Source organism: Populus euphratica, unplaced genomic scaffold (genome assembly GCF_000495115.2).
Source record: "Populus euphratica unplaced genomic scaffold, PopEup_1.0 scaffold1.1, whole genome shotgun sequence".
Classification (NCBI taxonomy): domain Eukaryota; kingdom Viridiplantae; phylum Streptophyta; class Magnoliopsida; order Malpighiales; family Salicaceae; genus Populus; species Populus euphratica.
In genome coordinates, this window is record NW_011499845.1 from 8416905 (window position 1) to 8437281 (window position 20377).

General features: G+C 34.9%; 3 protein-coding genes across 3 annotated transcripts; all 3 read right to left on the reverse strand.

Moving 5' to 3' along the window:
* Positions 1-1364: 1364 nt before the first annotated feature.
* LOC105127439 (BI1-like protein) lies at positions 1365-3987 on the reverse strand. The gene is made up of 4 exons (XM_011028738.1): positions 3676-3987; positions 3400-3513; positions 1807-1964; positions 1365-1722 (listed from the first exon to the last, which is right to left on the reverse strand). Exons 1-4 carry the CDS (start codon positions 3926-3928, stop codon positions 1516-1518), a joined length of 732 nt encoding a protein of 243 aa, XP_011027040.1. The 5' UTR covers positions 3929-3987; the 3' UTR covers positions 1365-1515.
* Positions 3988-9437: 5450 nt separating this feature from the next.
* Positions 9438-15166, reverse strand: LOC105127444 (probable methyltransferase PMT2). Its single transcript, XM_011028753.1, has 6 exons — positions 14428-15166; positions 14123-14333; positions 13703-13997; positions 13147-13536; positions 12671-12748; positions 9438-9999 (listed from the first exon to the last, which is right to left on the reverse strand). The coding sequence occupies exons 1-6, from the start codon at positions 15073-15075 to the stop codon at positions 9774-9776; spliced, it is 1848 nt and encodes a 615-aa protein (XP_011027055.1). The 5' UTR covers positions 15076-15166; the 3' UTR covers positions 9438-9773.
* A 4063-nt stretch (positions 15167-19229) lies between these two features.
* LOC105127450 (EPIDERMAL PATTERNING FACTOR-like protein 5) lies at positions 19230-20377 on the reverse strand. The gene is made up of 2 exons (XM_011028765.1): positions 20052-20377; positions 19230-19961 (listed from the first exon to the last, which is right to left on the reverse strand). Exons 1-2 carry the CDS (start codon positions 20149-20151, stop codon positions 19711-19713), a joined length of 351 nt encoding a protein of 116 aa, XP_011027067.1. The 5' UTR covers positions 20152-20377; the 3' UTR covers positions 19230-19710.

Sequence of the window (20377 nt, forward strand, 5' to 3'; positions counted from 1 at the left end):
AACATTGATAAGTATATATGGTGCAGATCCTCTTACGGCCTAGCAGAAACGTAAGCAGCATGAAGATTGCAAGTATAGAAAGGATAGAAGAAGCACAGATAATCAAGTGTGAAGACTTGATTAACTCATCAAAGTCTTGAAGTGGGAGAATGTGAAATCACCCTAAGATTGTTGACAAAGTCAACAATGTTAGGCACCAATTTGTCAACAATGTTAGGCACAAATTTGGTGCTACCTACCTTGCCCTTGTCTTTTGCATGGATGCTTGCCTATAAATAGGCAATGCATCCAAGCATTATACACACCACAAGAGAGAAAGAAGAGAGGGTGAGGAGAGAGTAATCCCACAAAATTGTGAGGTATTTGTGAGATAGTAAGTGAGGTGTTTTCTCCTAATAATAGAGAGATTTTTGTTGTTCTCCTATTATAAGAGAGAAGTTGTATTCCCACATTACTTAGTAAAATTCTTCTATACTTGCCCGTAGACGTAGCCAAATTGGGTGAACCATGTAAATTCTTGTGTGTCATTTCTCATTTTATCTTGTCCCTTACGTTTTGTCTTGTCGGGTTTACATGCCAGTATCCTAACACTAACAATCTTAGAACTTCTCTCTTACGTAGGAAGTTTCCTCAACTTTTGAATCATGAAGTTGTTCAATTATATAGTTAGATACTTTGATATCCTTGAGAATACAATTTATAAGAAATCTGATTCCATATATTTCCCATACTCGTCCCGCTGGTCAATATTAATGTTCTTACAGTTTACATCTATACAGCAGATTATAAACTATTCGTGATGGAATACAGAACGAATGCCTGCACACAGAAAGCGGGAGTATTGACAATAGAGACAATGTTTTCTGTAAGTTCCATGTCTTGTTCGAGGCATATACAGGATGAAATGGCGTGCGATGCTTCGATCCTTATTTTGCATGAACAACTATTCAATATACTCGGAAATGTCAGTTCTCTCTCTCTGCGGCTCACTTAAATGGAGATTAATATAAAGAAAAAAGCAATGTTTATCATCTGTGGGTTAAGTACTTTACTAATTACATGTCAGGTAGCAGTTGCTTTTAACCTAGCAATTTCCTTGTCAGATTCTCAACCACCCAGTTGTAACACAGAAAAAGAAGAGGAAGAGGATCGCCCTTTCTTCAACTAAACCTGGCTCTTCTTTGACTTGCCTGCCATCTGACTTCAATTTCCACAATAATCTCACCCAAAAAGCCAAGCACGCACATAAAGGGAAGCATGGAGAAAAAGGAGAATAGAGAACAAATCACGGTTGATACCAAACAAGTCTGATCAATTCTACAATACAATCAGAAAACTGCAGACAGGCTACACGTGAAGGGGGTTCAAGAAAGGCATAGAGGAATGCTACTCGTTAGTGTTAGAAGACTGAAGTTATATGTAGGCTATAACAGCAAGATTTGTATTTCATAAGTTTATATACCACTATCCAATTGAGGAACTAAAGATATTATCAGTAAAAGGTATAGGAGGAGTCTAATTGTCAACTGCATTGAAGATGTTGAGGAGAGCGAGGAAGAGATTGATAATATCCAGATAGAGGTTGATTGCTGCTGAGATGTACTCGTCATAGCTGAAACGCTTGATCAGGTTGTCAGTGTCATAAACGATGAAACCAGAGAATACGATCGCTCCCAAGCAACCATATATCATCAGTGACCACTTTCCAAGAGGGAAAAGGAACTGCATTGCAATGTATTCGTTTAAAGGCAAACAAAAGAGACAGAGGAGATCAAGGTTATAAAAGCAAAAGCCCTGAATGCATACCTGAATCAACCCAAAAACAATAAGGACTAAAACAGCACTAAATAAAAAGGGTCCGAGGAAGCTGAAATCTTGGCCTCTTTTCGCAGCCCAGAAGGTATAAAGAGTTAGACCAACAACCACAACACTCGTCAGAATTGCTGCCTCCAAAACGATCCTCCCTGTTAATAACAAACTCAAGAAAAACCATTAATTACTTGCTTTTTAACTTAATATATTTGTTATTAAGCACCTTGACCAGACACTTGGCATGGACCATCAAATATAAAAAGTAGGGGTCACCAATTGTTCGCAATTTTCAGAATTGTTTCCACAGTAGCAACTCTATACCTGACCGTTTTGGAGTCAAAATTTAAGGCCATGAGAAATTTGCAATTCTGAATGATCTAATGCTTTCAATGTGACAGACAGAGAGTCCAGTCAGCACTCAGATAACAGATATCAAAGTTTTTAAGCAATTACCATTAGTAATGTCGGGAGACATTGGTGTCCAACCTGTACCATTTAGACTACTCTTCGTCATCGTCTCTTGTATTTTGGCAAATAGCTAGCTAGATATTTGATATATATATATCTCACATTGCCCCAAGAATACAAGGGGAAAAAATTAACACAACAGAGCAACTATTTTCAAAGATAACTGTTGGCTGGCAAAATCATCTTGACCTAAACAATCAGTCAGTCCTGGGATAGAGGTTGCTACTAGTTATATATGCACTCATGCTCGCAAGATATGTCAAACTCCCTTTCAACTATGCATTGCTTCAATATTACCGTGAATTAACAAACTTTCTAAAAATCCAACATACACAAATACAATGCCCTTAAACATACATTTAATCTTATATTGATAAATAGGGGAAATCTCATTCAAAAAAAATTTAATTAATAAGCAAGCACACAAATATTCTGAATATAGCATGACTACACATTCGACTGTGACAATTGTAATACATGCAGCATCCTGATTCTACATTTAAGATTCTCTGATTCTTGCCACAAAAAGCAGGAGCAGACACACCCTGAACGTCCAATAGCTTGATAAAAATAATATATAGGACCAAAATCAAAGCATAAGGATCTAATTAAGATAATAACTCCAACGAGCACAGAAACAAAATCACAGACCCCTAGGTGGGGGACCGAAATGGAAATGGAAAACGATCAAAGAAAATCAATAACAACAACGTGAAAAACTCGAAAAAACCTCCTAACTTCCAATGTGCCTACCTGTATCGACAAGACACGCAGAGGTAATTAAATAAATCACCAATTAATTTTTGATGTCCTAATTTACAATATGCCTTTCCTAAACAGTGAAATTACATCACTAATTTCTGTATTTCACGTGTCCTTCGATTGATTTCTTCAATGAGCTAGCTAGCATGTTCTCTAGATAAAACGTTTCAATGAAACAGTTGCAGTCATAAACCTCCGTTCGGTTGCAAAATAAAACTTTATTTTGCATTTTACTTGCTCAATTGAAGTAGAGAGATTAATCATGGGTTTCGAATTTTCAGTCACACAAACAAATTAAAACCCACGCAATTGCCCAAAAAATAACTCTATAATATAACGGGGGTACTGCAATTATACCTTTTGTGAGAGCACAAGAAAGACCGACGGCAAACGCAATGCAAATAGTGAACAGCGCCATAAAAAAATAGTTCCACGGGTGACGCTTGGAATAAACATGCAATGGCCAAAGCACTGCATTAATAGCGACAAAAACCATTCACCAAAAAACAAAAAAAAACCACAGTTTCATTAGTTAAAAATCACAGAAATAATTCTACAAAAACAAAACCCCAAATAAATAAAACCCATAAATACAAAATATAGAAAGAAGAATGAGAAGGAAAAAGGACATACGTATGAGGGTAAGGATGAGGGAGACGATGTAGATGGCAAGGCCAGGTGTGGTATGGAGAATGAAGCGCGGGATTGGAGGGACAAAGACGACGGTGGCGGCAACACCAACCGTGAGAAGCAATTGCATGGCAAGTATCATGTAAACTTTCCTGATAAAGGCCCAGCGTATCTGCGGTGGCTCTTGCATCATTGGATACAGTTGATTACTTATACCGGCCTCCATGTCAAATCCTTTCTTATTGTTAGATTCCATTTTGCGTTATTGTTTAGGGTTGATTTCTAAGTAATGCAGAAGGTGGTGAAGGAACAAAGATTTGGTTTATTAGGGTTTTTTCATATATTTATTTGTGAATTTATGATATATATTTTAGGATTTTATAGAGGGGAGTTGTTTGCTTGATAGTTGAAATTCATTCCTTTGGAGGGGAGTTGTTTGCTTGATAGTTGAAATTCATTCTCTTGGTCCCTTCACGCGTTGCGATTTTGACGGATAGGATGAGAGGGGAAGGGCGGTTTTTCAGTTGAGTTTGCACGCGGAAGAAAATATTTATTTTTGGTGTTAATTATTGTTATTATTATCATTTTATTTTTCTAAGTGAAGTGAAGTAAAGTATTTGATACACAATTATTAGGTTAAGACTGCTTATTTTTAAAGGGAAGAGAAGTTCAAAGTTATTTTTGTTAAGCTTTTCTTCTATTTTCGTGCGTTGGAGAGGTTTTACTCAGAATAATAGCCTTATATATATATATAATATCTTAGAAAATCAGTGTATTACATCTAATTATATTTCATTTGTGCAAGGGGTCTGAGAAGATCAGCTCAAGGTCCAATCTCATGGATTTACAACTTGCTTTGTGTATAGTTATAGTTATTTTTTAAAGTATTGTTTACAATGAAAAAACTTACTTTAGGTTACATATGTAAAAATTGACTTGAAAATAATGTTCTTGCTAAAAATAAAACGTAAAGAATCATGATTTTTGGTTTATTAAATTTTGGAGAGAGCTCAGAGTGTTCATGAAATTACATTATATATAGAGAGAGAGAGAGGTCAGAATGTCATTAGAATTTATCGAATAATATGATTTGAATCAAGGGCTTTTTTTCCCATGCAGTAGGTCAAGTTTTATCTAGCTTTGCCCGTCATGGTGGTGATTATCCTCACAGCAAGGTGGAAGGTGAGTTTGCCTGCGTCTCTTTGTCCAAAATGGCCCATGACATTCCCCGCCCAACACAGAAAAACCTAGAAGGGCCTTAAGCCCACTGATAAAAAGACTCAACCAGCAAGTGGAGTGTCCACTAGCACTAGCAGGTGACAGACAGGACTCTTTTCTCAGTTCTCATCGAACGAAGGCCATAAGAAGGCCCACACAAACAGCTTCTCCCTTGACACCCGAGACTACATGCAAAAGGTTCAGAGAGAAAGGTGGCCTAAAACAGCAGCCATGTCTTCCTCTTCAGTTCTTGCAACTGTTACTGCCAATGTGTTTGAGGCTGGGAAGTGCACAACAGAGGTTCGAAAAGTAGAATCAAGAACTACATGCAGTGTCGCAAATACTTCACCTCTACTTCCAGTTACACCTCCATAGCCACTCTTCAAAAAGTTTTTAGTTTTTCTTTGCAGTATTCTGAGAATTCATTTTAATATGCGTTCGTATAAAAATATTTTTAAGATTTTTTTATAATTTAATTTTTTAGGTTAAGATGATTTTTTAATATAGTATTAAAATCTTATTGATCAATTTATATTTTTTTAGATTAAATTAGTCCTTTAATAAAATAGAAATTCTTAGTTTTGACTCTATATATTTTTTTTGTATTTTATTGTCCTTGATTTTAAGAAATGTTCAATTAAGTATTTTTATACATATTTTATTATGAATTCCATCAAATTATACTTATTGTAAGAAACTACGTTGTTTCGCGGGGATGTTTATGGTAAGAAATTTGAACCCAATGATCCGAGAAAAAAATTTATTAGAAGGCAAAATTGATGCTGCCCCAATGATCCCAGAAAAACAAAAACTACTTGGTTGCTCATTGCATCTTTCTTCTCTATACTTGACAGTTATATCTTGTGGCTGCAACCACAAATTGTCTATAGCAAACCAGATTTTAAGCAGGCTAGGCCATGTAGGCCATAGTCGAGGTGGGAAGACAGCTTTTGCGTTAGCACTTGACAAAGCAGACCCAGTTAATGGAAAGGATAAAGGGATACAAACCCCACCGCCAGTACTCGCATATGCTCCTCGTTCGTTTGATCTTGGCATGGCAGTTAGGGTCATAGGTTCTGGCTTGGTGAGCTGAAGAGGAACCCTTTGTTTCCCTCCTGGTGCGCCTAAGGGTGTAATCCATGAGGATTTCTATAGAGAAAGTAAAGGACCGGGCGACTAGTTACTTTGTTCTTAAGGATTATGGGCATCTTCTTCTCTCTCTTTTTTTTTTAAAAATTTGTATATATTTTAACTTATTTTATACATCTTAAAATTAATAATTATAAAAATTTATAATGATTATAAAAATTTAAACTTGTAATTATTAAAAAATAAATTTAAAATATAATTAATAAAATTATATTTTAATAATGATACAAGAGAAAGAAAGGGAGGAAGCTGCGCGGAAGTCCAGGGACCCTTGTTGCAGTTATGAAAGCATACTTGGGAGCTTCAAACTGTTGAATTATTTCTCTGAATTTATGAATGTTTGACGAGCTGTTTTGTGAGGATAATGATGATGTTGACATTTTTGCTTATTATATGGAATTTCCTATGAATTTTTATGGGCTTTAATTTATCATTAAATTTATAATGATTATAAAAAATTCAAACTTGTAATTGTTAAAAAATAAATATAAAATATTACTAATTAAATTATATTTTAATAATGATACAAAAGAAAGAAAGGGAGGAGGCTGCGCTGAAGTCCAGGGACTCTGTAAGGAGATTCATTGGAGGGGCTGTTGTTGCAGTTATGAAAGCATACTCGGGAGCTTCAAACTGTTGAATCATTTCTCTGAATTTATGAATGTTGACGAGCTGTTTTGTGAGGATAATAATGATGTTGACATTTTTTCTTATTATATGGAATTTACTATGAATTTTTATGGGCTTTAATTTATCATGTGTCAGCCTTCAATTTTGCGCTTTTTAGGTCAACAACAAATTAATTTCAGTCAGTCCGAGCCAGCGCCTCTCAAACCGCATGCTTTTACTATAAAAACCAGGATAATATTTTATAGCATTTTTTATTTTAAAAAATATTAAAATAATAATAATTTTATTTTTAAAATTATTTTTAACATTACCATATTAAAGCAATTTTAAAATAAAAAATAATTAATTTTAAACAAAAAAATTATTTTTTTTAAAATACGGTTTCAGTATGGTTTGTATTGACTGAATTTTTGAAAATTGGATTTATAAAATCTGCAATTCCATCTTCAACTTCATACATAGATTATGACAAGCAGTATGCCTTGTTGCTGGCACATAGCTTCGACAGGAAAAATGTTTTCAAATCTTGCTACTTCCGCCACAACATCGAACAATTCACTGAACGTACGTTCCTGTGGATCCAAGCTTAGAAGTAATTCGTCGACAAGAAAACTACACTCATGGGGTCGTTGGGTGACGTGACCTGTTTCACTCATATTAATTACCTATCTGAGAAATTGTGTTTTATCACCATTCTCACACAAACTATAAACATGAAAAATGGAATCGTCATGCAGAAGATCTTGTTCGCAGAAGATAGGTGCGAACAAGCTTGTATCAGCCTCAGGTTTTATTTGTTTTTGTGGTATGGTTTGTGTTTTACTCTAATAATATTAGTGAATCAACAAGTTTTTTTTAAAAAAAATATTAGCACAGCTGAAGACTCTCTCTTTAAGTTTTAGTTAAAAAAACACCAAATTTATAAATTTTTATTGAACTTATTTTTTAAAACCACGACTAAGAAAAACACTTAATATAATACACAGTTCCGTATTATTTTTTTTACTACGAGATATATTCATATTATTAGGTTTCTCAATATATTACACAGTTATCATATTATTTTTTTTTAGTACGAGATATATTCATATTATTAGGTTTCTCATGATATATATATCACATAAAAGATATAACACTCCATGCTAAATATATTCTCAACATGTCCGCAGCGTTTAATCAAGAAAACTAGATAGCGAAGAATCTTGTATTCTACATGTACAGGTGTCCTTACAACTAAAATACAAAAATCATCAATTAAGTTTTTTTTTTTTTTAATATCAAACAACTATGGAGTCTAGTCTTGCTGCTACACCACCACCTAATCCACCGGCAACCCTAGCAACTATGTCAAATCAAATATCACTTCAAAATCATCTCTCTTTATCTTGCTTTGATCTCTCGCAGAGAACCCGAAGCTAAGAGAACGTGCTGAAGGAAATGGACATGCTGTACTGACCAGACATCCTTGGGGATTTGAACACGATCTGGAGCCACAAGGCCAACCCTATCTCGTCCTATTCTCTAGCTACCTCACCCAATGCGCCAAGTAAACTTGCTTTTTATATGGAAACAAGAGTTTTATTCCTTTTTTTTTTTAATATCATAGTTAGAAAAAATCACAAAATACTATAGTTAAAGAAACATTTTGAGAAGCAGCATGTTTTTAAAATTGGTTGCATTTTTAGTTGTATCGCAATCAATAAAAATGCTTGCAATTCAGCCCCTACGTGTTTGTGCTATTTTAACCAGTCACTCCATTAATAGGGACAACATGCAAGGGTTTTTCCTTTTCTTCAAGAAAAACTCCATGACAAGTCAAGAAAATCACGGTCCATTACAAATATAATACTAGCAGATGGGACTTTTAAAGAAAAGAAAAAAATATTGTTGCAATGAACAATACTTTAGCACGAGAGGATAATGATTTCCCCTCTCAATTAGTTTTGAAAATATCAATTAATTTAAAGTTGTATCAACCTCTAGCGTGGCATTATTTTATTAATTATTTTGTCTAGAGTCGAAATTTTTTTTTAACATTTTCAGGTACTGAACAATATTGAGATTGCATAGCAAAATCTTCCCCGTTGTATGTAAAAAAAAAAAAAAAGATTTTTTGAACAATATTGAGATTGCATAGCAAAATCTTCCCCGTTATATGTAAAAAAAAAAAAAAAAGAGGTTTGGACTCAGGGATATGTTTAAGCCCCCCTGTTTGTCTTCATGGGAGGCACGATATCTATGGGATGTAATTTTATCCGTGAAAATATTCTTACGTTTTATCTCAACATATATAATTCTCGAACTATAGTGAATATTTAAGCGTGGAAGTTACAAAATCTGGAACGGAAGCATGTTTAATATTTTAATGTAAATATTTTATGCATTAAAATATCGGCTGTACACTGATTATACCATTTGATGAAAAATTGTTTACTTAATTAAATAACTTTTTTTCCGCACTGGAACTCATATGTAATTGTATTTTAAATATTTATTTTGTAAAAATTAAAATTTCATGTTTTTTTTTACATAGATCAACTTTAATTTCATTTATTTTATAAGTAAAAATAGATTTTATACGTACCTTTTTAAAACCATAACTAAAAATATTTTTATTTTTTAATAATAATTATAAAAACCATCACAATACCAAATCAATGCTATACATTTTAGAATAGTAACTAAATTGGTGACCTATGACATGCCACAGGTTAAACTAAATTATTTTTTAACACAAAAAAAAATGCTAAGAAGACAATAACATTTTCTAGAATTTCTGCAGTCATAATTAGGAATTCGGGAGAGCCAGTGTTCATAACCATTTGGCCGTAATACCAGACTGAAAAGGGAACAAAAATATTGATGTCAAAAACCTTACAGGTTCGTAGGCATCTATAAATTACCACTAGAATACAGCATGGGCTATTAATAGCTAGTAAAACATTATACGGTTAAATCGTGTAGAACCCCCCTCCCTATGCTCCGCAGCACTCGCCAAGGAATCAAAAACCCATGCTTAAACATATCCATACATGTCATGTCTTGTACATCGAAGCATTGCCAGCTAAAGACGAGAGAAGGTTTCACCAATTGCCATTCATCATTCACTGAGCGGACGTTGAGTTTCCAACCCAATACTGCTTGACAGCAACCAATATCTTCTCAGGAACTAGGGGACCATCTTCATGGTCCACCATTTTAGTATCCCATTTCATTCCTCCTACCATCTTCCTCACCTTAACAAGAACATCAACTTCATCACGGAATATAACTGCACCTTCTGGTCGCAAAAGACGATCCATCTCCAGAAGAATGTCCTCCATGTCACACCTGCAATCATTTAATTACAGCTTACACATGTAACAATGGCATGAGAAACATAATACGGTATAGTTGTACAGAATCGGACAGAAAAGTGAACTGCAATTGATTCTGCCACAGGCAGTGGAAATGTTTCAATTTCAAAATACAGAAAGATTGTCACAGATAATTCAGCCATGTACGATATAGAAATATGGTTGCACTGGTGTGAAAGAGATGAAAATGGAAATTACATTTTATCTAGTAAGAATTGAAAAGAAGCAAGGAAGAAAAAAGCCGGCATGGGTGACAAAATAGAGTGACACAAAAAGAGAAAGGAAACCAGCATCTACTTGCTTGAGACTAAAACTTTGAGTTGAGTTGTTGGTCTTAACACAGACACTTGCCAACAAAATACATGTGCGACAGACACAAACAGAAACTCAATCTAAGAGTGCTGCGAAGTCCTTAAAATTTAGTATGCTGATTCTAAGTCACCATGATTGAGTTCTCTATGCAGCTTATTTCAAATGCTGGACACACGATGTCAGCATTCACCCAGACAAATATGGGCCAAAATGCCAAGTGAGGGTTCATGTAGAATGCCGACTGGGGGTTCTGGCAATGCAAGAAACCAGTTTTTAATAATGAGGGAGATTCTAGCATGCCCTTACTTGTATTTGCATTAATTCTAGAATTTTCTTCACTGCCTATCATGACATTCAGTTGGGGAACCAAGCTTTGGTCCAACCTGCTTTTGAACTGGATGTCAGTTGAACTTTCTGACATCTGGTAGATGTTCAGAATGGTGTGAAATGACAATTTGGCTAGACTTGGTTACATCTGTGATGCATCTTCCCTTAGGTGTGATGTTCCCAAGAGTAGGAGCCCTGGTGTGATGCAATGTTTGTTTTGTTTTTTCCTAATTCCATCCTAGCTAATTTGTTTATCTCCTAAAAGCTTAACTGATAAAGAACTGTTATCGAGTTTAGTTGGCTAGTATTTCTCTTTAGTTATTTTTATTTAAGAAAATTCATTAGACAGCTCCATAAAAGTAGGAACCATTATAGTTACCATAGTGAACCAAATCTTCATGTCGATGTGAGCTCTTGAGGAAGATTAGCTTGTTATCCCTAAAGTAACTTTTATCCGTTGAGTCCTATTTTCATGCGAGTGAGCAATACACTAGGATTATCTAAGGGAACAATACACTAGGAAGATCTAATAATTTATCCTTGTTTTATTGTTGTTTAGGAAATTCCTGGTTACCTATTTTGTATTAAATTCTACTAGGTTTCGTGCCTATTTAAGTGCACAGACATTAATTTGGGGAGCATTGCCATTGATGAATAAAACATATTATTGAAAACTTTGCAAAGCATTGTTCTACCTAGTGTTTCTCCAGGTCTCCTATCTTCCTTATGGATTCAAGGAATCCAGGGTTTATTTACTTTTTCCATTTTGTAACTTTGCTTTCCTGCATCACCAACATTACTCTTGAAATCCAATCCCGACCTATAAACTACTCCCCAAGTTTTCACTCTGCATTCTTTAGTAAATTAGGTGCTGAATATTAAGAATGTACCATGCAGTCTAAAAAACTTTGCTGAATTGTGTGAAAATTTCAAAAATGTTATGAAAGTCATACCAACACATGGGGAAAAAAAATTAAATCACCTTTCAATTCATCCAGAGGCACCCTAGAACACACTTTAGCAACCAAGGTTCAGCTCATAAGAAGATGTTATCGAGTTCAATTAAAAATGTCAAATCAAGGATACATTTCAAAGCTTTATAGCTTATTATTCGATATCAATTAACAATTGGACAAATGGTGAAGCAATGTTAGATAGGGGTTGTGCAATGGTAGAAAAAATAATAATGCCAATACATCACAAGGTTATCAAGGAAATTCATCCAGTGGCTGATCACATCTGACTTTATATGTTAGGAAAACAGAATTAGCTACACAATAACTAAGGACAAATTGATCTAGTCCACTATAGCACACCAGCAAGTCTTGTTGCAATGTATAATCTCACGCCAAAATTGCCTCATTGTTGATCACATGTTATAAGAGACCTGATCCACCCCTTACAGGAGACAGTTTCGCTCTCAAACTAAAATTATCATTTAAGTAGTTCATGGACTACTTGATATCTGCAGATTGTTTTGGTTGAGCATTTGTTTATAAAGTTCAAAAAAAAAGGAAAGGAAAAACACAGTTGTCTCTTGTATTTGAAAGAATATATGGAAAAGGTGTTGAGGACTTGGACGTGGATTTCAAACATGTAAACAATGCTATCAACCACTAGGCCACCTCGCATTTCCTTGTTAATTGAGTTGCTTTTATACATTTCACTAACAGTCAGAAATAAGGCGAGGCATAATTCTTATAAAGAAAAAAAAATAAGCTCAATGCAATGTCATTTATATTTTCTACTTATACATGATGATGACAAATACATGATGAAATGGCTTAAAGAAACTTAAAACTGGATACTCCTGAACATCTCATCTGCACATATACCCTACTACACAAACAGAAAGAAGCTAATTGTACTTGAGCACCAACTACAAACAAAATGGCATCATGCATTGGCATGGTGAGGAGCAGGGAAACACCAATGGCAAAGCATAAATGATGAATAAAGAATTGATGTAAATTTAAGCAAACATAACGAATTAAAGCATTACTTACTTGTCCCTGTACAAACTGAAAACTCCACTGGCATGGATAAGGTCATAAGTCCTTGGGTATGTAGAAAAAGCTTCACACCTGTAACAGATGGACATTGTAAATAAATAAGACAGATGGACATTGTAAATAAATAAGCACTTCATCGTCATAAATTATTAAACCTGAAATGAAAATTAACAGAAAATGAATCTGGTCAGCATATGAACACATCTTAGTGATTCATAACTCAGAACTGGAAGAAGACCCAAATTTTGTTATTGGAAAGTAGATTTTCTTGGAACCAAATGTTAGAGGGTACTTCACAGGACACATATTCGGCACCATCTAAAGATTCAGAATACTGAATTAAATTTCTCCCACATTGCAACATAAAAATAGTAAACATTAGATGTATTGCTTGAAAAAGAAGAAAATATACTATGAAAAACATTTAAAAGCTGAAGTCCAGAAGAGGGATTCAGAAATCAAAGGTTTACCAGTCATGATAGATTCCAATCAATCCTCTCTCATATATCACACCCAGAGTACTTCTCTCAGCTATGGTTGGCACCACATTCATAACCCACAATTTCGGAGACTCAAGAGCAGCAGCAAATCCTCCCAACCCTGCATTCATATCCATAATGTTGCGATATCGTCCAGAGTCAATAAGCTTATTGATTTTCTTGTAAGCATTTACATGCTTTTTCCATTCATTATTGTAATCCTGGTATGTTTCAACAGAAACTCCAGGAATGGAACCACTAGCAACTCTAGGAGGGATAGCATAGAGCCTCTCTGGAAACACCTTCAATGCCCCACCAGCTACTTCATCTGAGCTACCACTATCAGAATATGGAGTGATGCATGCCTCCATTTTCTTGTACCTAACAATCACAAAAATTGGGAATAAATCTAAAGCACAAAAGAGAAAAATGCTGATACGTCAGGTTCAACGATATGGAGCACAAGGAAAAATCATCACATAAAGGGGGAGTATGGTGCACTGTTCAGCCAATAATTTGAAGAGAAATTTCAGTTACAGAGCCATACCACACATCATCTACGTCTGCAGATTTGCAAAAGGTAGCTCTGGAATCATCTTGTCTAGCACGACAGGAATCAGCATTTACTCTCTTTTGCCAAATGGCCATTTCACCCTTTTCATACTTCTTATCCCAGCAAAGAAGTTTGGCAGTCTCTTCGATCTTTCTCTGTTCCTCCTGAAGTTCCTCCTTGGGACGCTGCCATGATATGTAATTATTCTTCCAATTGATGGGAGGTCCAGAAAGCACCCAGTAACCACCAGGTCTGAGAACTCGGTCGACTTCCATCAAGTACATCCCATCTGCAAGAAGAAAAACTCATCACCTTAAATACTCCTGTCGTAAGTAAAGGCAATAAACAAACACCTGATAGGATAAAGGGGCAAAAGAAAAGAAAGCCAATGCGTTGATATGAAGTGGCTCTTACCATTAGCTCCCCATGGAATCAAGCAACGAGAGCAGTGAGCCATGTCAAAGGCTCTGGATGGATATGGAAGCTTTACAGAACCAAAAACACCAATAACAGCAGGCACACCTCTTTCAAGGGCAAATTGAACCTGCGCTTCATGTGAATCTCTTGGAGCAAATGACATGGTAATGACATTCCTGCTCCAGAGGTACGCACCCAAACTGGCAACCTTGACACAAAAAAAATGAAAAATAAGAAACAGATGCGAAAGTATTGCAAGCAGATTTACAATTTCCTACAGAAGCATGGAGAACTTAACATACCCCACAACCAGTGTCCAATGCAGTTCTGACTGTCCCATTGGTAAATGGTAAAACCGAAGCTAGCTGATCGATATACTTATCTGCTCCTTGTGGAAACTGTGTGCCTCCACCAGGAAACCTAAATACATTGCCCTCGTATTGGACCCAATTCTGAATAGCCTTCTCGACAGTCAAACTCTTATAGGGTGCATTAGCAAAGGGCACATAGTCACGACTCTTAGGCCAAGGAAATGGGGTGACGTAACCTTGAGGTGCTGGTATCAAGCAGTGAAGCTTCTCCTCCTGAGGAGGGCAGTGTCTCTCTCGATAAATCATGTTTTCCCTAGGAAAAGTCATAGCACGCTTCTGATCTTGACAAGGAGTGTAATCAGTAAAACGAGAATGGCAAGGCTGAAAAGTTTTGGGTTTTGAATCGGAATCGTCACTGGACCCAGCATCACCACCGTGATGGGTCTCAAAATTAAGATTCGGGATTACATTACAATCTCCTGTACTCTTAGTAATCTCCATGGCAAGATTGTCAGCCTTGCCAAAGCCACTTCTTTGCCAAGCACCCAAGATGTAAAAAAAACAGCATAACCCAACAACGATAAATATCTGTATAGAACTCCTGGTTCTGCCATCAGCTGAACTGCTTTTCAACGCCATTCTTGTTGACGGAGAAAGGTAAGGTATGGAAACAGATCAGATCAGATCAGATAAGCACAAATCCTAAAAAAAAAACACATACTAATTTTTAACAGCTGGTGAGTAAAAGAAATAATTTAAAAAATAGATAACAATAAATAAACAAAAAAAAAAAACCCTAATCAAACTTGGTTCCCTCACAAAACACGTGATTTAGCAAATAACATCAAGATAACTACATAGAAGGATATAATAAGAAATATCAATTGTAAAAAACACCTGAAAAAGACTTAAGCCAATCTAAACTGATATTTCAAACCATAACCTGAGTCTTGGGATTGGAATTATCCTATAAAAAGTAAACTCAAAAAAAATTATTTAGTAAAATTTAGATTAACAAAATCTCAATTAATAAAATTATGATGGATGAAATAGAAAATAAAATTTAAATAAAAAACAAAATATTTAGCAATTAAAAAAATAAAAATCAAATATGATATAAAATAAAATGAAAAAAATATTAGGGGTGTAATTGAAAAAATAATTCAGTTAAAAAAATAATATAAAATATCAAGAAATGTGATTGAAAAGACAATTTAATTAAGAAAATGATTAAAAATAAAATAATAATAATAAAAAATTAGGATAAAATCTGAAAGGTAAAAATATAAAAGGAGGATCAAATTAAAAAAATTAATTATATTTATTATTTAAAATAAAAAAATAATAATTAAAAAAAATCAAAATAAATATGGAGGGAAAGCCTTGAACTAAGAAGGAGAGAAGATAAAAAAAAAAAAACCATTAAATTACAATCATGCTATATTTACAAAGGTAAAATTCTCATTTTACTATTCGAATCAATCATTTGAATGAGTTTATAGGCATAGTAAAAAACTCTACAGTGCCCTAGTGGTTTCTTTTAATTATATAATGTCAGGTGTCGTGATCAGAGTCATCAGACAGAGGAACAAGACATCATGCAGAAACTTTAGTGGAATTCCGTGATAACTCCTAAAAAACAATATCGTCCATCAGATTGATTGATTTAAAGGGTAGCAGCGGGGGCCTATTAAAGCCAGAGCTTGAGAGGCTTTTCCTTTCACCTTCCCTCTTTTTCCTCGTTTCTAACCTTCTTTAATGGAACAGATGAGATTGCTACGTGCAACGAAACGCAAGAGGGCTCCCGTTCCTCTCTCTTGGTTTCAAATTAGCGATCCTTCTCCTCAGTTTTAAATTCCAACCACACTCCACCTCTCCAAAGGTAGATTTAATGCAGAAATTTAAAATTTAAAATTTCAGTATAATCTCAAGAATTTATACATTCTTCTTAACAAATATACGTGGCATTGACACTGGTAGTTATGTCAAGTTAAATATTGTAACACCTGAAGTCGACTTGTTTGGCCGCTTACATGAATGTGCCCAGAATTATCACCGGAAGTAATATAAACAGTAATGCTAGAACAGAAGAAAATTACGGGCGGAGACGTTGGCAGTCCTCGTGAATTTTAGGTTTTGATTCCTCCACACAGGGAGTGAAAAACTTTAAGAATCAGAAGGAAACAATTTTTATGCACATGTCATCTACAATCTGGGAAGAAGCTATGCCGATATTCTTTTGCTGCAAAGAAGCAACAGCAGATGGTGTGTGGTGGGGGCTTCCATCTACTATCTACACCATAGCCAAACGTGAAAACGAAGCTTGGATGGGTTGATATTTTGAAACAGGAAATATTTCCGAAGACACACAGAAGGTGAACTTGGGAATCAAACTGTCCTCTGGTTAATGAACATTCCACGCGCAGGGTAATTCTCAGGGCTCTTCATTGCAGGATCATGGTAAATACAGGTTGAGTGGCAAAACAAATTCACTTCTAGTGCAGAATCTTCACTCCAGGTAAGTCTGCAAAAGAGTAAATAAAAGGCATGAAACGAGGAGCTTTGAGATTATATTGTTGAGAAATTGAAATAGTGACAATCGTTTAGCGGTTTTTTTTTCTCTTTCTATTTTTGGATGGGCAACTTCGCTTGAGAAGTTCATTACCCAGCCTCTTCCTCTTATTTTTTCCCTGATGATTTTTGAGAATATAATAATAATAATTTCTTAAAATATTTTTTATTAAAATGATATTTTATTTTTTATTTTTAACATCACGTCAATTGAGAACGCAATCGTCTTCATCATTGTCATCATGACAAGTGCTTCTGTTTTCTCGTTGCATACAATTTCGTAATATTGAGGGTACATGATAAACATTACTAATACTATTCCCTTAGCATTTATATTGCATCTAAGCATTTAAAAAGAATAAACTGAGTTTTTGAAAGCCTAGTTGTGATTATTAACTGGTATTTGTGTAGTAAAATAAACGCAAGGGTCAGTCAATAGCTTTATATAATAATATAAATTATATTTTAAAATTTTATTTAATAAATTAAATTATTAGGTTAAGATAATTTTTTAATATAGTATGAAAGTCTTATTAACTAGAAAGTTATTAATTCAAATTTTATCATTTTATTTTATTTTATAAAAAATATGTTAATTTTTTATTTGATAAAAATAATGTTAGAGAATAGTAAAATTTATATTTTAAATGATTAATTGGAGCCATCTTGTTTAATTTTAAGGCCTGATTACAATACACATAAACTAAAGTAAATATATCTATTAATAAAAAAAATATTCCAGGGCACTGTTTTGTAATCCAATGTATAAAGCAGGAGCCTTTCATAAATGAACAAAACAGAAATGAGTGAATTCTTTTCTAGTCCCTGGTGTTTGAATTGAATTGTAATAAGCTACTTCATTTTTTAAAACTTATAATTCAATCCTTAAACTCCTGTTAACCATAATTCAATCCTTTAACTCACATGATGATATCAACAAATTAATTATTAATTTAGAAGCTGCATCAGTTGTCAAGTAAAACAGATGAAATCTGATTGATTTCCTAGAAATCATCATTCACGAGTCACTTCCATTCGCACCATTTTAAGCAAATCCCAGTACGTCATTCCTTCCATTTCACTGAACATCCACGCCGGAGGAATAATATATACTTCAATTAATTCCTTAGTGGATACCAACATCTATCGAACACAAAGAACTACATCTGACATCAGTTAGTGTAGGTAATTGATTAGCTTGATTCCTCGGTGAAAAATGAATGAAAGATCTCTGTCACCGTCCTCGTCTCCAGGTGAGAGAATTTGGAGATTCAGAAAGGGTTGTTTACACGGACACATCGGGAAATTATCCGACAAAATAAAAAACAATTGCACAATTACCATTGCAGCAAAAAACGTTTCGTTAAAATATTTTTACTTGTCTCGTTTTAGATTGGCGTTAGTTACTATAAACTTTTATTTCCGAGTTTGATAATTTATATTGTCGTGATTTAGAATATTGAGATTTAATAAATATTATTCTAAAATGAGACAAGGTGAAATTTTAATTATTTAGCTTAACCGTTGATCAATTCATAACTATTAGTGAAACTAATTAAATAATTTTTAAAAATATAAATAAAAATCTTTAAATTACTGAAATTAAAAGACCTCAACAAGATTTTTATTATTGAAAGATCCGATGATTTGCATTATAATACAGCTGCTAATACAAAAAAAATAACATTCAAAAACTCCTATAAATATTTAATATTTAAGTGCGATTAGAAGGTGAGATGAAAAGTTATGAATTTTTTTAAATGTAAATTTTAATTTTTTAAAGAGAGTCCCACATAGTATTCGCAATCATTAAGTTTTGAACCGTGTTGTTTCACGGTGCTACCTTGCACAGAAAAACTCAGGAGATCACAGAAGAGAAGTCTCTTCAAGAGGGGTCGTCCCATTGCAGAGAAATTAATGAGAATAAATAAACAAGCGGGTGCCCTATATTTTCTCTTTCTTGTGCCGACCTTGCTTCCAATTCTTCTAGCCTAGTAATTATCTACATCCTATAACCTTGTTGTTTTCATTTCCACACACATGTCCCTTCCTCCAATCTCCACATGGCACTGCGATCATATATTTGTTGTCTGCTTCCTAGCTAGAAGAAACACTACAATGAAATGCAAATATATACGGTAAGTACACAGAAGCTTGGCTAGCTAGCTAAGAAATATTAAACGCAAATCCTTCATAGTGTGCTTAAGGATGGTCTACTCAGACATGGTGGTAAAATATCAAGATGTATCCGTACAAATAGGGGGGGGGTGAATAAATGAGGCGTTGCAACTACTCTTCCTATAAAGAAGCTCATCTTACAGCTTTTCTACATAAATATTCCAAAATGTCTAATAATTAACAAGCATCTTAATTACAGCTCTTGTACTTAATTCCAGTATGTCTGGTAATTAATAAGCTTGCATCAATGCAAGTTAAAAGAAGATAAAAACAAAGAAAACATCATTAATTAACGAGAGAGAGAGAGAGAGCAAGAGTGAAGGATCCCTCTTGGCAATCTCAACTCCACAACAACTTTCATTCCCAAAGCTCCCTGTCCAATAGGCAAAATCATAATATAAACACATAAAAGCACCCACCTCCATAGCCAGCCAATGGGAGCTACGTTACTAAGATAGTAACATGACAAAAAAGAGTCATTTCTTTCGTTGTATTTGCTTAATTTGTACTTTCTTGCTTTTATCTTTAAGGCATAAAAAGCTCGTTGCCACACTTACATCTCCAAGCCTCTGGATAATACTCTAATGGCATACTCAAACCAGGTTGAATTGCCACGTGAACTGCCTTACATGGCGAGCACTTTCCACACTTGGATCTACATGAAGGTGGTGAAGAACCTGGTCCACCGAGTCGCTTCTGAGTCAGAACTCGCTGAAAAGCCCTTAGCCCACCCCCCTTTCCCCTCCCCTCCCCTCCCTGCTGAAGTACTCCACTACCTGTATATCAAAGAAAAAGGGTACCCAATTCTACCAAGTTATCATTAAGTTTTCAAAGTCTAGAACTTGATTTTAGGGAGTGATACTTACCTAGTTGGGAGAGTGTGGTAGCTGGGGCAGAAAAAAATAAAAGAAAAGTGAGGAATGTGAGTGTTGATAAGAAGTGGTGACGGTGGCGTAGTAGGGTCATCGCCGAGGTGGAGGTGCTGCAACTTAGAAACCAAGTGTGTGTGTCGGTTCGGATGTTGTAGGTGTGGAGTCTTAATGCTAAGAAAGGGCTCCTGCTATTATTGCAGAAATTTTGCGTGTGGGAACGATTAGTCCAAGTCAAGGACACACACCGGAAAGATTAGAGAAGGTGAGAAACATGAGAGAGTTTTGTTTCATTGCTTGGCCAAGGGGTGGGAGTGGGTGTG

What these genes read in the sequence shown, in the direction of transcription:
- LOC105127439 (XM_011028738.1), bottom strand. Translation starts at nt 3,928, where the DNA reads ATGGAATCTAACAATAAGAAAGGATTTGACATGGAGGCCGGTATAAGT. An exon ending in CCTCATCCTTACCCTCATAC is followed by an intron (nt 3,514 to 3,675) that starts GTATGTCCTTTT and finishes CTATTAATGCAG; the next exon opens with TGCTTTGGCCATTGCATGTT. An exon ending in TTCTTGTGCTCTCACAAAAG is followed by an intron (nt 1,965 to 3,399) that starts GTATAATTGCAG and finishes TGTTATTAACAG; the next exon opens with GGAGGATCGTTTTGGAGGCA.
- LOC105127444 (XM_011028753.1), bottom strand. Translation starts at nt 15,075, where the DNA reads ATGGCGTTGAAAAGCAGTTCAGCTGATGGCAGAACCAGGAGTTCTATA. An exon ending in CATTGGACACTGGTTGTGGG is followed by an intron (nt 14,334 to 14,427) that starts GTATGTTAAGTT and finishes TTTTGTGTCAAG; the next exon opens with GTTGCCAGTTTGGGTGCGTA. An exon ending in GCAGACGTAGATGATGTGTG is followed by an intron (nt 13,537 to 13,702) that starts GTATGGCTCTGT and finishes TGTGATTGTTAG; the next exon opens with GTACAAGAAAATGGAGGCAT.
- LOC105127450 (XM_011028765.1), bottom strand. Translation starts at nt 20,151, where the DNA reads ATGACCCTACTACGCCACCGTCACCACTTCTTATCAACACTCACATTC. An exon ending in TACCACACTCTCCCAACTAG is followed by an intron (nt 19,962 to 20,051) that starts GTAAGTATCACT and finishes TTTGATATACAG; the next exon opens with GTAGTGGAGTACTTCAGCAG.